Source organism: Monodelphis domestica, chromosome 2 (assembly GCF_027887165.1).
Source record: "Monodelphis domestica isolate mMonDom1 chromosome 2, mMonDom1.pri, whole genome shotgun sequence".
NCBI classification, from domain to species: Eukaryota; Metazoa; Chordata; class Mammalia; order Didelphimorphia; family Didelphidae; genus Monodelphis; species Monodelphis domestica.
The window spans coordinates 495,759,791-495,777,841 of NC_077228.1; the positions used below are offsets into that span (position 1 = coordinate 495,759,791).

At 34.9% G+C, this 18,051-nt stretch overlaps 1 protein-coding gene across 2 annotated transcripts in view; it reads left to right on the forward strand.

The window, feature by feature from the left end:
* RPRD2 (regulation of nuclear pre-mRNA domain containing 2) overlaps positions 1 to 18,051 on the forward strand; it is a 78,401-nt gene that overhangs the window by 7,932 nt on the left and 52,418 nt on the right. For both annotated transcript variants that reach the window (XM_056819336.1, XM_056819337.1), the window contains exon 2: positions 15,507 to 15,636. In XM_056819336.1, coding sequence (XP_056675314.1) covers positions 15,507 to 15,636 — 130 coding nt within the window. The remainder of the gene's footprint in view (positions 1 to 15,506; positions 15,637 to 18,051) is intronic.

Consider the following 18,051-nt stretch of genomic DNA (forward strand, 5'->3'; position numbering starts at 1 on the left):
TTTACATTAAAGAATTTTGTAAGTCTTAAATTAATTTTTGAATATCTGATATAATTAATACTGTGTGTTTATGGTATTAGAGGCAGCATGATGCAGTGAATAGAGTTGGCCTTGCAGCTGGAAAGACTTGGGTTCATGTCCTGTCTGTGTGTCCTTGAGCAAACTTAGCCTATCAGGACTGTGGGCAACTCTTCAAGACTGTAATGACAGAGAAGGTGCCAGCCTACAAGGTTTGGTAGAATTCCACTGAAATCATAGGCCTAGTTCCTGTTTTCTATTCATAATATAGTCTCTCATATTTGTCCAAAATTCTGGACTAAATAAACCATGTAGCAATTTTGCTTTCTGAGACAGCACCAGGACATTTTATCAGAAGCATAGTCATGTATAGTGACTAAGCGATCTTTAAAGGAAAATTTAAACCACCTAGGAAAATTCTGATAGAATTTGCTGACTTGGATTTCCCCTAAACTGATTTTTATTTTAGCAGCAAATGGGTTTTGACAGTGAGGAGAAGGCTTATATAGAAATAAAAAGTAATGTTGCATTTATTTAGGGATCCAGGCTGACATTTTAAAGTTTCACCTTCATTTGCAAACATTTTTTTCTTGATTGAGCGTCCTTCTATTCATGGTAATTAATATAAAATAATATGAAAAACTCCATTTGATTTCTTGGCCAGTCAAGATATCCTTTACTAAAGTGTTATTTAATTAGGATGTATGAAAGGAACACAAGAGGGAAGTATATGATAAATTCCTCATTTCAGAATTGTCCTAAGTGTCCATATTTCCATTTGAACTTTCATATAATTTATTAGTGTATTCCTCCTTTTACTTTCACTTCTTTTTTTCTTCTTAAAAACCTCAGAGTAAAACCACTCTACCCTCAGGACCTCTGTTTTATTTATTTGGCTCTTCATACCCTTTGAAGACATTTAAGATTCTGAAAGGACACTTGTATGTCCTTCACCTGTTATAATTTTTATTATTTAACACCACATTATATATAGGCTGTTCCAGTTGCTCAAATACAGTTACCTTTCTGGGTTTCTTTGGACTCTGTATTTCAGAGTTCCTACTTAGCTCTGGTCTTTTCATCTCAAATACTTTATTTAATTAAAAAGTCCATCCCCCCCCCCCCCCCCCAAGATTGCACTCAGCTTTGCAGAATAAGTTATTCTTGGTTGTAAACTTTTGTCTTTTGCCCTCTGGAATATAGTATCCCATGATCTCTTAGTTTTAGTAGAAATTGACAGGTCTTGGGTGATATTGGCTGTAGTTTCTTGGTACTTGAACTGTTCCTTTCTGTATTTTTGCAGTATTTTTTTCTTTGACATGGGAGATTTATTTAGGTTATGGCTGTGACATACTTGGGACTTTTCATTTTGGGGTTCCTTTTGGGAAGTGATCAGTACATTCTTTCTTTTGTTACTTTTCCTTATGGTTCAAATAGATTTGGGTAGTTTTCATATGATTTCTTGAAATATAGTGTCTAGGCTTTTTTTTTATCATTATTTTTTGGGATCCCAATGATTCTTAAATTATTTTCCTGATGTATTTTGCTGACTAGTCTTTTTATATCAGATAGTCCATATTTTTGTCTTTTTGTTCTTTTTATTTTGTCATATTCTTTACCCTCTCATGGAGTTAATCAATTTCTATTTTTTTCTCTTTTAATTCTCAGTTTCCATTTCTTGAGTGAGAATTTTCTTATCCAAGATCTTTCTTTTCTAAGTCATTCATTGTCCTTCCCATCAACATTAAAACTTTTTTTTTAATCTTTTGCTTTATTTCCTTTAGTTATTCATGCTGTCTTTGCAGAAAATTCATTTTTTCTTTTGAGCCTTTGCTTGCAGTTGCACTCCCTCTTTTTTCGAGAACTCAAGGTTTGAAGTAATTCAAACTGGATGATGTTTGTTTTTTTTTAATTTACTCCCCTCTCCAATTTTAGTTCCTGAATTGTTACTTTGCCCCAGAATCAAGCTTACCTCTCTTTCCATTACACTTTTGAATGAGTAGTCAACTCTACTACTCTAACCCTGAATTCTTTTGCTGATTTTCACCTCTTAAGATTAGATCCATTCCCCTCATCCCCCTTCCCCAATCTTTGAGATGCAGATGTTCAGGTTCTCTCTGCCATTTTAGGACAGTGTTAGGGACCACAGAGCCCCTAATCTCCCTGGAACTTCCAAGGTTCCCACCCTGGGGCTTTGTTAAGGGAGTCCTCCCGTCTTGCTGCCACCAGATATTCAACCTTGCAAAGTTCAGTACTATTTCATCTCTAGTCATACTGTTGCTCACTTTGCTTGAATGATCACTTTTCCTATTGCCCATGGACTTCTGGCAGTTTTTTGGTACAATTATAGGGTATAAACTGCTTATAGTTTCTCATTAAAAGAAATTTTTTTTATCATTATTCAATCAGGAATTTCAAGGTTTTGCAGGGGGTTTTTTTTTTCACCTTTTTTGGTGAAAAGTCTGGATTACTTGTTTATGACATGCAATTTGCCTGTTTCATCCATCTGAAAAATACTGGTTTCTATGGGAATTTGAGGTTTAGGAGTTCAGAGATCTCAATAAAATATTAAAATGTTTTTTAAAATAAAATCTCAATAAAAGTTACAAGGACATTTTTCTTACTACATTGGCTTATGTTTCTCATTTGTCATGATCTCATATTTGGATTTTAGTTGTATCAGTGATTATTATTAGACATAAAACTGTACTATTTGGTATAGGAGGACCCACCTGTATCTGCTTTTTAGAGACTTAACCAAGGACCTAGCTTTTATTGACCAGAAACATAGTCAAACCCTAAGAGTGTTGTAAGGAATTTTCTCATAATTGTACATTTCAAGAACCTATGTCTTATCTGAAAACTGACTCATACTAATTATAATCAATCAACTATTGTTTCCATGTTCCTTTGATTGCTTACAGATATGGGGGGGGGGGCGGGACATCTCTTTCCTGAATTCTGGGATTATTTTGTTCATTTTACATTGTTGTAGTGTATAGGAGGTAGGAGATGGGTGGCGGCTTAAGTGAATACAGCTCTGGACCAGGAGTTCAGAAGACCTGATTTTAGATGTGGCCCTAGACACTTCCTAGATGTATAACATCTAATTGTCTAACAACAGTATCCATCAGATATACTAGAGGAGGAAACAGCAAACAACTCCAGTATCCTTGTCAAAAAACCCCATGGATAGCTATAGTCCATTGGGCCATGAAGAGTCTTTGCATCAGTTCTTATAAACCTTTCCATGTTTTCCTATATTCATTGTACACCATAACAATATTTTATTACATTCATGTACTACAAGTTGATTTTTAAAATATTTGTTTTAAACCCTTACCTTCCATCTTAGAGTCAATACTGTGTATCGGTTCCAAGCATAAGAGTGGTAAGGGCTAAGCTATGGAGGTCCAGTGACTTGCCCAGGGTCACACAGCTGGGAAATGTCTGAGGCCAGATTTGAACCCAGGACCTCCCATCTCTAGGCCTGGCTCTCCATCCACTGAGCCACCCAGCTGCCTCTTACAACTTGATTTTTTAAAATGCCTTTTTATCAGTGTATTTGAGGTAGCTTGGTGGTACAGTGAATACAGCACCTGCCCTGGAGTCAGGAAGACATACAAATCTAATATTAGACACTAACTGAATAACCTTGTGTCACTGGCTGCTGTCTACCTTGACATCCTTATCTGTAAAAAAGTGGATAATAATAGCACCTACCTCGTAGGGTTATTGTGAGAACCAAATAATATCATAATGATAAAACACTTTAGCACAATATAGTAAGTGGTATATAAATATTCGTTATTAATATTTTGTTTTTAATGTAACCAAAATTCTCCCAGCATCGCTTCCCCTTCCCCTCTGAGAGAGCCCATCCCATTTAATAAAGAACGTTTTTGAAGAAAGAAGAAAAAAGTCGGCAAAACTAATCAAACCTTGGACCACCCCCCTGACTTCTGTGAAGGAGTGGAATGGGAGTGTTTTTCATATCTCGTCTTTGGACCTGTGCTAAATTTTTGTAATTTTGCCAAATTTCACTTTTAATTTTTTGTGATTGTTCTTTTCACTTACATTGTTGTCATTGTGTACATTATATTCTTGGCTCCATTTATTTCGTTATGCATTCATGCATATACATTTTTCCATGTTTCTTGTATACATCATTGTCACTGTTGTTGAGTCATTTTTCAGTCATGCAGTGACTTTCCCAGTGTCTCACAGCTATTAAGTATCTGAGGCTGGATTTGATCTCACAAAGATGCCTTTTTGACTGTAGCCTGTGCTCTACCCTGCACCACCTAGCTGCCCCTGTTTAACACTGTTTATTATAGCACAAAAATATTCCATTAAATTCATATGCCAAAATTTGGCCATGTTTCTAGTTTTTTGCTCCCACTCAAAAATGCTGCATTAAATATTTTGGTGTATATGGAAACTTTATCGGTGACCTTTTAGGGCTGTATACCTAGTAGTGGAATCTTTGGTCAAAGAGTATGGACTTAATTTTAATTCCAAAGTACTTTCTAGAATTGTTTGTCTAACTCATAATTCTACCAATAATGCATGAATGTGTCTATAATCCCTCCAACATTGACAATCTCCATCCTTTGTCATCTTTTAAGCATTGTATTCTAAATAGTTCATTGTATTCAGTGGCTAATTAATATTAATATGCTGGTGTCTTTTCTTAAGATACTTTAAATATAAATTTGTATGGCCAAAGATATCTTAAAGAATTTATGCTTTTGTGCTACCAAAATGTGTTTGAGTACTTAGATGTACACAACACTGTACTGAAGATACATAGATGCCTTATTGCCTTCAAGAAATTTTATAGCAGAAAAGACATCAAGTATACAAGTGCCAATGCTGATAAAACAAAAAATATAAATTATGATATATGGACATAATTATTGTGTCATTAAAAACTAAGTGGTCAGCTTCAGTGAAAACTGGGAAAATCTTATGAACTGATATAGAACAAAAATTAGAAAAAGTAGGGCACAACAATACTGTAGGGGAAAAAGCAACTTTAAAAACTTTGGAATTTTTATCAGTGCAGTGAAAAACTAGAAGACTGAAGATGAAACATACACTTCACCTTCTGCCAATGTGAATATTTGTTTTGCTAGACTATATGTATTTATGATAAGAGTTTTATTATTTGTTTGGGAATCACTTTTTTCTGATAAGGAGGAGACCATTGGGAGGAAGAGATAATATATGCATTTAGAAATAAATAAAAATTTAGAGGGCAGATGTGTGAGGAAAAGTAAGGTCTGTTTGACTGGATTGTAATTTGAATGAAGAGTTATGTAGGTTAGCAAGTGACAGATTCTGGAGAATATGGATCCAATCTTTTTCACATAACCCTATTGGAAAAGTTATATTTGAACTTTAGTCCAATCCCAATATTTCTTAAAATTGCTATAATCAAAAGTCAGAGTCAGTACATATTTATTAAGTGATGACTATGCTCCAGGCATTGTTAAGCACAATTCCTACTTTCAAATAACTTGCTATATAATGGAGAAGACAAGTTTAAAAAAAAAATCCAACAACCAAAAGGGAGGGAATGCCTATTGGAATGATGAGGAGAATGGGGATGATGTCATGAGCTAGGATGGGGGAATGATCTGAGATGTGAGTTTCCTAGTCCATTTCATTTTGCAGAATGATAAATTTCAGATTGTTTTGTTTTAAATTTTTGTTGAAAGCTTTTGTTTTTAGGTCACCTTTACTTTATAAATAGAACTTTTGTCCTCTATAAAGAGCTATCCCTTGTAACAAGTAGAGTTGCTTTAAATGCCAAAATATTTGTATTTGATTCTAGAGGTAATGGGTTCCACTGGAGTTTATTGAGTAGAAAAGTGATGTGGTTATAATCAGTGAGAGATTACTTAACTCAAATCATAATTAAAAGCTTCATGGAGGAAATTACTTTTTTTTAATCAGTGATCTTGAAAGCAGGACAGAATTCAACAAGTAGAGGTCCAGAATTGATTCTAAAAAGCCAGAATAGCATGAACAAAGGTGGAGACAGGAGTACTTAAAAATATGATTGGACAGCTTCTCCCAACATCCTATTTAAGGATGGCATCCAGGAAATTCTATTTACTTCTCACCCAGCTAATTTCCTAAACTTCATCATTTTCAGAAACTTATCAAATGAAATTAACTATGAAATTCACACCCCCTCAGATTATTTCCCACCCTGGCTCATGATCTTGTCATCCTTAACTCCCCTTCTTATCTTTCCCTTTGGGTAACCCCTCCCCTCCCATCTTTTTCTTTTTAGCTTTTAAAAATCTTTTGTCTCCTCCCACTAGACTGTGAGATCTCTGAGGGAAGGAATTAACATGTCTTTCTTTGTATCTCCTGTCCTTAGCAAGGTGTCTGGCACAGAACAGGCATTTAATAAATATGCATTGACTGACATTTTAATTCTATCGTTGCATTGTGGGAAATAGTTTGATTGGTTTATAGTTCAGCTATAGTTTTTCTAGTGGTGTAATGTTTAGAGAAGCTTTGGATATAGATCAGATATAGTCAGAAGATGGACTCGCATTGTCCAGAATCTACTGCTTACTATGTGAACTTGCACAAGTCACTTAATTTATCTGATTCTGTTTCCTTATCTGAAAAATTAGATAATACTTGCAGAACCTATTTGAAGGGTTGTTGGAAAGATCATATGAAATAATTCAATAAAAAGCACATTGTTTTACAAATGGATGTCATGGACTTCAGACATTGTTTATGATAATGAAGAATTGGTAAGAAACTAAGAAAGATAATTTAGGGTCAGATTGTATAGGGTCTTTCATTTGGCAAGCACTGGAAGCCATTGAATTATTTTAAGCAAAGAAGTATAATGCAGAGATTTTAAGGAAATTAATTTGGGGGTGTTTTTTAGGATGGATTTAGATGGAAGAGAGTATAGAAGCAAGAAAAACAATTAGATAGCTATTCCGTAATCCAGAAATAAAGTAACTTCTTCTAGGTTATCTGTAATGGGACTAGAAAGATAGAAACAGGTATTATAAGCTAAGAAGGACGAATTATAATTGATGGATATGGGAGGATAAATGTGGGATGGGACTTAAAGAATTGAGGATCAGAGAGAGGAGGAAATATTTTTAGGAGTCCTCTATATAGACACACCTCTTTCTATGCCCTTGCACTAGTTGTTCCTGGTGCCTAAAATGTATTTTGTCTTCATCTCTGCCTCATAGAATACTTTTTTCCTTAAAGAAGCCACTCAAGCACTCAAGTACACAAATGAAGCCTTTCCTGATCCTCCAAACTGCTAGTATCTACCTTATATTTCACTACTTTTGCATTTATTTACTTAGTCTTTATATGCTACTAATCTGTACTTTTCTATTACAATGTAACAACTTGAGAGTAGAAATTATTTCATTTTTTAAATATTTGTATCCACAGTGTCTTAGCATACCGTGTAGCACATAGTAGTCTTCAAATATAGATGTATCTCCTCTTTATTATAATTCAGTTTTTTTGTTGTTATGGTGATGAGCATTTTTAGTATTGTTATCAAATATTATTAGGGATAGTAGATATTATATATTCCTTAGTCCTGATTTTTTTTAAACCCCATACCTTCTGGCTTAGAATCAAATTTATGTGTTGGTTCCAAGGGCTAGGCAATGGGGGTTAAATGACTTACCCAGGGTCACATAGCCAGGAAGTGTCTGAAGCCAGGTTTGAACCTAGGACCTCCCATCTCTAGGCCTGGCTCTCAATCCACTGAGCCACCCATGTGCCTCCTTCTTAGTCCTGATCTTAAAGGGAAAGACTTCTAGCCTTTTTTAATTACATATGTTAGCTTTTTGTTTTAAATAAATTTTTTGATAATTTTAGGAAGGCCTTTTTATTCCTTTGCTTTTGGATATTTTTACTATAAATGAGTTTTATATTTTGTTTGAAACTTTTCTGCATCTTTTGGTATAATCATGTGATTCACATTTTAAAATTAATTTTATTTTTTATTGTTTTTGCTATTGGTAAGGAATTCATGGCATAAAATCAAACACATCATAAAAATACATTGCTATTGATTGTCCCTGCTAATGATGTATTCATTTTTTCTTCCCTCAGGGTTAATAATATTGGTCTGTTTTCTTTCTCTGCTTTATCTTTTCCTGGTTTGGGCATCTAGACAGTAATTGTTTTATAGAAGTAATTTTCCAAGGAGTTTGTATGTTATGGAATGAATTAAATGATAAAATTCACTTGTAGATTCATCTGCAACTATGTTTTTTATCTAAAAGTTTAAAATTTGTTTTCATTTAACATTCATTTTCTCTACATTCATTTCTCCCCCAATTAAAAAAAAAAAGACAATTCTTCTAACAAACAAGCATAGCCAAGCAAAACAAATTTCTACATCGTCAGTGTCCCAAAATAGAAATCTCATTCTGCATCTTGAATCCATTGCTTCTCTATCAGGAAATGGATAGAATATTTATCATACTTTTCTATCCTTTCTTCTAAATCCATACCTTTGCTCTCCCTGTTCTCTTCAACTTCTTAGAATCCCTGGCGGTTCAAATTTTACCTTCTGAGGGAAGTCTTTCTGGTCGCCCCTCCTTCCTCCACCTGCTAGTACCTTTCTTTCTGAGATTACCTCCCATCTAACTATTTACTTTGTTTCTTTCCCACTATCATGTAATCCTTTTCAAGACAGGAACTGTCTTCACTGTCTGGTCAGATTTGATCCATAGACTTTAGTCTACCAATTCCTAGATTAATCAGTGTGTAGGGATAATCTTCACAAATGCTTTGTGTGTGATGATACAAATACAAAAAAGAAACACTGACTTCATAAAACTTGTAATCTATAGGGGAAACAATATATACACCTGCGCATAGGGAATGAGGACCCATAATTTAATTGTTACATGTAAAGAAACTCCATGTACCAATGCAAGTCACCACTTTCTTTGCAACCTTTAGCCTGAGAGTATTGCTTAGGGCCTCAAAAGTTAAGTGACTTTCTTAGAGTTACACAGTCAGTGTATGTATCAGAAGTAGGGCTGGAATTCATGTCACCTTTTTCTGGCTTTAAGGCCAATTTCCTTTTCACTCCAACATACATATATATATGAGCACATACAAGGGGTAAAAAACAGGTACTTGGAGAGGGGGCTGCTAGTAGTAAGGGAGGATCCAGGAAAGTCTTCATGTTCTAGGTGGTACTTTAGACCTTTTTTTTTTTTTTGAAATTTTTATTGAATTAGTTAATTTAGAACATTTTTCCATGGTTACAAGAATCATGTTAGTTCTCTCCCGTAACCAGCATGCAATTCCACTGGGTTTTACACCTGTCATTGATCAAGACCTATTTCTATATTATTGATATTTGTACTAGGGTGATAGTTTAGAGTCTACATCCCCAATCATATCCTCTCAACCCATGCGATCAAGCAGTTGTTTTTCTTCTGTGTTTCTGCTCCCACAGTTCTTCCTCTGAATGTGGATACATTCTTTCTCATAAGTCTCTCAGAATTGTCCTGGATCATTGCATTGCTGCTAGTAGAGAAGTCCATTACATTCGATTGTAACACAGTGTATCCGTTTAGACCTTCTTTGAAGAAAACTTGTGAAGGTGAAGAGAGAGCCTGCACCAAGGCACAGACAGAGGTGATCCACAGAGTGTTGTCTAGGAGGGACAGGTAGCAGGTGACTTTGACCAGAAAGTAAGGAAGTCTAGAAGGGTAGGGTGGAGCTAGATTGGAAAGATCTTCAAATGCCGTAAAGAAGAGTTGACCTTTTGAGCAGAGAAGGGAGATGTGCTTAGACCTGTGCTTTTAAAATGTCTTATTGGCAGCTGTGTAGAAAATGAATCAGAAAAAGGGGAAAACAAATATGGAATATAAGTCAGAAGGTTTAACAGGTGATCTGGGCCTGGAGAGATGTGATTGTAGCCATATGAATGAAGAAACAGGGATATTCACATGAGGGATGTTGAGCAGCTAGAATTGATACAACTTGGGAATTGATTAGATTTGGGGTGGGGATGGTAAGAGAGAAGCAGAGGATCACTCTAAGGTTGCCAACCTGAGTGGATGGAAGAATATTACTGTCCTTGAAGAAGGGCTAGGCTATTAGGGTTAAATGACATGCCCAGTGGCACACAGCTCAGAAGAGATTGAGAACCCTTAGGACCATATTAATAAAATCTAAATGGGGTGATACCACTGGACTTAATGATAAAAAGACTTTGGTATTAAAATATTTGCTAATATTTTACATCATTCCTTTATTGTCTTCTTCCAGTTCCCTCTCTTTAGATGCTTTCTGAATGACTTTGTTTAGTCATTGTTTGTCTCTTGATCCCACTGACTTTAAACATCTTTTTCTTTCTACTTCTCACTGTTTTGAGTCAATACTGCTCATTATCTTCCATCATCCTTCTCCCTGAGAAGACTGGGTTTGCCTCCTAACTAGCCTAGCTAAGTAGGCAACACTCTTTCCCAGTCACTTAATGGTGAATTCTTTGGCCATGGCAACTCATGAAAAAAAGAATAAATATAAAATTATCATTAATCCTGGATTAGAGGCCTTTGCATCTGCAATGCCAGTAACAGAATAGTGTCTTCCCTGTGCCAATGGTGGCTCTAGCTTAACCCAGGACCGCCCAGAGGTCTGTGGCTTTGCACATGTCTGTTGAAGGTCATATTCTCAAATAATTAAATCCTGATCCTTTGCTGCAGCCCTTCCTAAATCCTGTTACCCTGAGCAGGGTGGAGATTGGAAGTTCCAAGACCGGGTTCTGTCATTCCAAGTATCTCTATTGTATCAATTCTAAAATCAATCATGACTCAAAGAACTTCTGCTTCTATGCTTAAGCATAGGTCAAAGCCCTTTCCATTGTTCAGCAAAAGGTTTCTGTCCTAAAGTAATCTTAGGTAGGGAGGAAAAGGACCCTCCCTACCTAATGTTGGAAATGGGGAAATTTCCAACATTCATAAGTCTAAGAAATTTTAAGGTTTACAATAGGGACTAGAGAGTGCTAATATTCATGCAGTTTTAGGATCTTCTGTAAACATTAACTATTCAGTTTGTTCTCTAAATGTGAGATTTGTATGTTAAGTGACTGAGTAGACATACTATTACAATAACTGAATCATATCAATCTTGACATTCTCAGTATAAAATTAGAAGAGAGAAGGATGTTTCAGCTATTTGGAAGGACAATTTTATAGCCTCTCCTTGGAGAGTTGGCAGTTTTATCTTGTACCCAAGAAACATTTTTTCATGTAACATTTAGTATGTCATATCAAAATGCTTATGATAAGTATTTGGGGGGTTAAAAAATCACAACGAAAATAATTACAAAATAATATAGACCAACTTTTTTTGCAAAGTATAAAAAAGTAGAAAACTATTTAGAATTTGATTAGATCATCCAAATTAAATAGCAGCTAACATTTACATAGCAATTTAATGTATTATCTCATTTGATATTTGCAAGTAACCTTGTAAGTGGGATGATAGTATAATCCTCATTTTTCAGGTGAAGAAGCTGTGGCTGTTACTTAGGCAATGACTTACCTAAGATCACATTGAAAGTAAAAATCCAAGAGAGGAATTTAATTTAATTTTACTTTTTTCTGACTATAAATCTAACACACTGTCCACTATACCACACTTTCCCTAAATCAACATTTTGATACTACTTAGTTATAAAAGAAGACAACTTTGAAAGGTTTAAAAACTCATCATTTTAATGGACAACTGAGACTGCAGTGTTGGACCAATACAGAACGAGACATGCTTTTTCTGATATAGTCAAATTGCAGGCCAATTTTTCTTAATTATACTTATTTTTAGAAGGGAAAGTATTGTGTTTTGTTTGGGGAGGGGTCTGTAATAGCAATGTCAAAAGAAAAAAGGTGGGGATATTGATGAAACCTTTAGTATATACAGAAGAGAGCAGAAGGGAAGTTCAAAAGAGATAGTCTTAATTTATAGGACAGTATTGGAGTTTAATGCTAAATGTTTAATATATTTGTAAAAAACTAATAAGCTTCCTATAGTTTCATATGTAATTCCCATTTTTCCATGATTATATTTATTAGTAACTATCCAAGTTACTAATTTTATAAGTGCTTCTCCTTATCTGGAGCTGTTGGACGGGGATAGAGAAGAGAGAAGTAGTGTTGATAAATGATTTACGTTTAGATACCTTTCAGACTTAAAGCTGAAGTGAAAAGTTAATTGCTCTGCAGTTTACTTTCCTTGTAAAAGTGTATGGGGGAAGCAGCTTAATGGATGGAAAGGCAGGCTTAGAGATAGGGGAGTTCAGATCTGGCCTCAAAACACTGCCTAGCTGTGTGACCCTGGACAAGTCACTTAATTCCAGTTGCCTAGCCCTACCTTTTCTGCTTTGGTTCCATTACATAGTATTGATTTTAAGACAGAAGGTAAGGATTTATGGTGTTCTTGTTTGTTTTTTAAAGTTTATGGGGAGGTATGGCATAGAGATGAGAAAAGTTGTCAAGTGTGAGACCAGGACAAAATGAGATAAAGATATGATTTACAGTTCAGACAAAAGTAGGACTTCCTACATTAAGAATAGATATCTTTAGGAAAAGCCAGAGGTGGTGGGTCTTTGTATAGAAAGAGCCAGCCTACAATCTGTAAGGTTTAGGTTTAAGTCTCACCTCTGATACACACTAACTGAATATCCCTGGGAAAATCATTTAACCTCTCAGGCCCCCAAAACTCTCTAAGATTAAATTGAAAATTTTCCTATACAGGGCAGCTAGGTGGCTTAGTAGATTGAAAGCCAATCCTGGGTTCCAGTGTGGCCTCAGATGATGCTTCCTAGTTCTGCAATTCTGGGCAAGTCACTTAAACCTTATTACCTAGCTGTTACCATTCTTCTACCTTGATAGTATTCATTCTAAGGTGGAAGATAAGGGTTTAAAAATACAAATTAAATCACAGATCCTATCCTAGCTGTATTAGAAAAAACATAGAGCAAGAGGGAACACATTATATGCTAGGGAATAGATAGGTGGAGGTACTTGTATGCCAACCTAAAAAGCTTGAATTTTACCCTATTTGCAGTGAAGAAATCTACAAACAGTTTTTAGGGGAACTACATAATCAAAATAGTTTTGTAAGAAGTTTAATCGGGCGGCACTGTATTGGATGAGTTGGAAGGAACAAGAAGTTGAGGAGGGGTAGACTTTAAGTAAATAGGCCTTTAGACTGGCAGGGATAATTATAGAAAGGAAAAGCGATAAAAATTGTTAAGAAAAAATAAATATGCTAGATATTTGATTCAAGGGGCTGAGAATGAGTAGTCAGAGAATGGCTTTTTTGAAGTTGGGTGGCTAGGAAGATTGTAGTATCCCTTAGTCATAGAACCAGGGTTGACAGCATGCAAGTATTTTGACAGTTTTCAGTGAATAGTCTTACTCTTGAATACTACTTATTTAATCAAGTCTTTGCTGGTGATTCAGTTCACATTGTACTGTAAATAAACACCAAAAAGAAATGAAAACTTTGACAAATAAGATAGATAGATAAATAGATATGCCAAACATTATGCTCAGCATTGAGACTACAAGTGCCAGCAAGCAGCAAGAGGTAGTTCCTGCCCTTAAAGATTTTAGATGGGAAATTGTACTACCTACAATACACAAAGATGAGAGCTTAGTGAGAGGGTCAATCTGTAAGCTTAGTGACCTATGAGATAAAGTAGTGGTTCACCTATCAGAACCTGCCAGGTTTCCAGAGAGGGATTTAGGAGAGACAATGTGAAAATAGCCAAGAAGTAATGATATAGATTTATTTGGAGTTTGTGAACTAATAATTCATTTATATAAACTTTTGATTTTGCCTTTTATCCCAAGAATCTAATACAGTCTCTTGCATAGAGTTCATGTTTATTGACTTAAATAACTAAAAACATATATAATTTATCAGCTTTGAGTCTTCAAAATTCAATAACATGTGATTATCCAAATCATGCAAATTCTGAATATAACATAATTAAGAAAACAATCCTGTGGCATTTCTCTTAAAGCAATACACTATAATGACAAGCCTTCTATAGTAGGACACATGCTTTTCTAAGCTAAGCATCCCTTCATCCCTCTATGTAAAACCTTTGCCCTAAATAGAATGGATCATTAATTTTCCATCTTCCCCTTTTCCTTCAGAAAGAAATTCTCCATTTTAGAGCATATTTCTAAATTATCTTCTATTCTCTCATTCACATTATTGAAATATGACTCATTTCTTTGTGTATCTGTAATTACTACCTACCTTTTCAGTTCAGATCTCAGTTTCTCTCTGAAGCCCTCCCTGACCACTCCAGTATCAGTTGTCATTCCTTCCTATTAGTTCCTGTAATATTTAGATCATTGATACTAGCAAACTAGAGTTGGAAAGGATCTTAGGTCATCTTGCTCTTAAATCCTTTCAAAAATATGCATATATCTCATTTTCCCTGTTAGATTTTCATCTTTCTTAGGATAACAAGAACTTTTGTTGTTTTGGATGGGAAATTTAGGAAGGGTTGATTTACAGCTATGATTTCATCAGTGAAGGAAATTCCCTCTACCAATGGAAATTGTTACTGAGATTAAGGAATTTGCCCAGAGTCACATAACTAGCAACTAAGTTTTATATCTCTTTGGTATCATCCTCTTCTCGATCTGATGAGAAGTTAAATCCAGAGATTTGTAAACAGATTAGATGAGATACTGTCTAAAGTAGTCCTATGAACTACATATGAGTATGGGTTATTTTGTTCAATTTTTTACTTTCTAGTTATTAAAGTTTTCCTATTATATTATTAAAGCTTTTGTATTGGTTTGGACATTGTGATTATTCCTTTCAGGAAGATCTCAGGTTACCATGATGTGAATATTTGTTTGTTTGTTTATTTTTCACTGGCAGGAAGGAACTTATCCTTTGGATTTTCTCAGTTCCTTTACTGTCTAAATAATCTATCTGCTGTAGGATATTTCAATTGCTATATTCTCTAATCACAGCTTGAAATATTCAGGTATTGTCTTTTCAAATAGTAGACTACATTTCTTTTTTTAATATTCTATTTTTTCCCCTCAATTACATGTAATGTAAAAATGATTTTTTAACTTTTTTAAAATTTTGAACTAAATTCTCCATCTCTTCCTCCCTTCCCTCCTTAAAATGGCAAGCACAGATTACATTTCTTTTGTAATTACATATTTAATTTACTTGAGAAAATAAATGGGCAAACACCATAATAACTGTTCAGAATTTTATATATTTCTCTAGAAAACAGTTTATTCAGGTGTTAGGGTCTCCAAGTACCTTTCCTATTGGTCTTAACTGCCATTAGATCAACCTGATGAAATAGAAGATAGACATACCTAGAATGTAGTTGAGAACATTGTGTGCATTAATATATATACAGGTACTAATTTTTTAAAAAATCTTTATTCATCCCTTAGCTGCCTTTCCACACCGACTGAATCTCTTTTACCTGGCCAACGATGTTATACAGAACTGTAAACGGAAAAATGCAATCGTATTCCGTGAATCATTTGCTGAAGTGCTTCCTGAAGCTGCCTCTCTGGTGAAGTAAGTATTCTTTTGAGTTTTTAAAATTGTATTAATTCTTATTGCACCTAACAAGAAAATGATAGAATCTACTTTAATGATGTTTTTTCTCTCATGTTTTATAATTTGCTATTAGTATTTATTTGTTCAGTTTTTTGTTACTTGCCTACTATAATTTTCATATGCATCAATAATAATTTTATTTCTTTAATATCCTTTTTTTTTTTTAAACTCTTACCTTCCATCTTGGAGTCAATACTGTGTATTGGCTCCAAGGCAGAAGAGTGGTAAGGGCTAGGCAATGGGGGTCAAGTGACTTGCCCAGGGTCACACAACTGGGAAGTGTCTGAGGCCAGATTTGAACCTAGGACCTCCCATCTCTAGGACTGGCTCTCAATTCACTGAGCTACCCAGCTGCCCCCTAATAATATCCTTTTTTGATAGGATTATCAAAGTGATAAATGAAGAAAATTCTGGGAATGTAGTGTACCTAGATTTTAGTAAAGCTTTTGAAAAAATATATTTCTTATCCTTTTGGAGATATTTTGAGATGTGGTCTAGTCAATAAAACATCTGGATAGATGCAAGAAAGCCAGTTAGTCAACTAATTAGATACTAAGGAATTAGATATTTTACATAGCAAAGACTCAAGGGTGATTATGAGGTTGCGAACCTATATGTGTAGGATAGTGATGTTCTTAACAGAAATAGGGAAATTTTTTGGAGACATATTTAGGGAGAAATACATTGAATTCTATTTTAGACATTTTGACTGTAATTTAGTAGGAAATCCTATCTTACAGGATTAATATTAATATAAGGCTGAAGTTTAGGAGATTAGAACTAGTTGTTGTAGAGATTGAGATATCTATATAGAGATGATACTTGAAACCATGAATACATATGAGATCAAAGTAGAAAGAGAAAAGAAGAATGTCCTTTAGACAGAACCTTGGATGAAATTCAAGCTTAAGTTGAGTGAGAGTATGGTCAAACAAGCAGCCAGAAAATTAGGAAAGAGAAAAAACACGGAAGCAAAGGGAGAAGAGAATATTGAGGAGGAGGGAGAAGGGGATTGGTCATCAGTGTCAAAAGCTATAGTGTTGTTTTAGTTGAATTTGAGGTAGGACACAAGTTTGCAACTCATAAAGAATTGAAGGGGAAGTAAAGTTGGAAGCATAGTTGTATGAAGAGCTTTTTCTAGGCTTTACTGTAAAAGGAAGAGATAGAAGAGGCAGTTTAAAGAAATAGAATCAAATCAATCTGTTTAAAGGATGGGGCAACCTAGACATTTTATAGGAAAGGGAGAAATAACTAATGATTAAGGAAAGATGAAAGATATTAAATTTGGAGAAGAGATTACTTGGGGTAGGGAAGTGATACATCGTGTGTAGGGTTGTCTTTAGGTATTTAAAGGGTTGTCACCTAGAATGGCTTGCTCTGTCTTATCTCAGAAAAGAGAATTCAGAGAGTGAAAATTGCAAAAGGGAGCAAATTTTGGTTTCTAATAAGAAAAATCTTTCATATAATTAGAGTTTAGGGCTCTAGAAAAGGGACATAGGCTCCTTCAAGATATTTATGAGTTCCTTCCTACTTGTTTAAGGACTTTAAGCAAGAGCTTAGTGACTTCTTTTCAGAAAGGTTATAGAGGGAATTCATTTTTAGGTATGGGTTAGACCAGATGACCATAGATGCCAAATTTCTTTCACCTGAAATTTTCTACTTTGAAGATAAAAAATGACCAAGCTTAAATAAAATAGCTAGCATTTATGTAGTACCTACTATAGACCAGGCATTATATTAAGCATTTTACAATTGGAATTATCTCATTTGAGCCTCATAACACCCCTGTAAAGTAGGTGTTTTTATTATCCCCATTCTTCAGTTGAGACAGTCAGAAGTTAAGTGACTTACTCAAGGACTTAAAGCTAGAAAGTCTGAAGCTTGATTTGAACTAGGAAATCTTCCAAAGGAGGACGATAGGTAGCAGATATTAAGTAACTATTATGACTCAGGCACTGTGCTAAGTGCTCCCAGTACAAAGAAAGAGCAGGCTGTGCTTTGAAGTTTATAGTTTAGTGAAATTACAGCATACAAAATGTGTACACAAACAAGATATAGACAAGATGAATGTAAGTTGTCTCTACTCAGGAGTACTGGGAAAAGCTTCTTCCAGCAGGTAGGACTTTGTCTGAGAATTTAAAAGCTAGGAAAATCAGGAGGTGGGGATGAGGGGGAAAAAGAATTCCAGGGATCAAGAATACACATACAGAGCAGAAGGCTTAATTCAGATATGGAGAAAAGTGGTGCTTCTTCTTTCTTCATTGAAGCAAAAGTAGGAAAGAATGGAGAGGGAATATAGAGAGTTTTAAAGTGTGGAATGGAGGAGGAAAGGCAGTGCTGTCATTTATTGTTGATTAATCAGTGAAGTTGAAA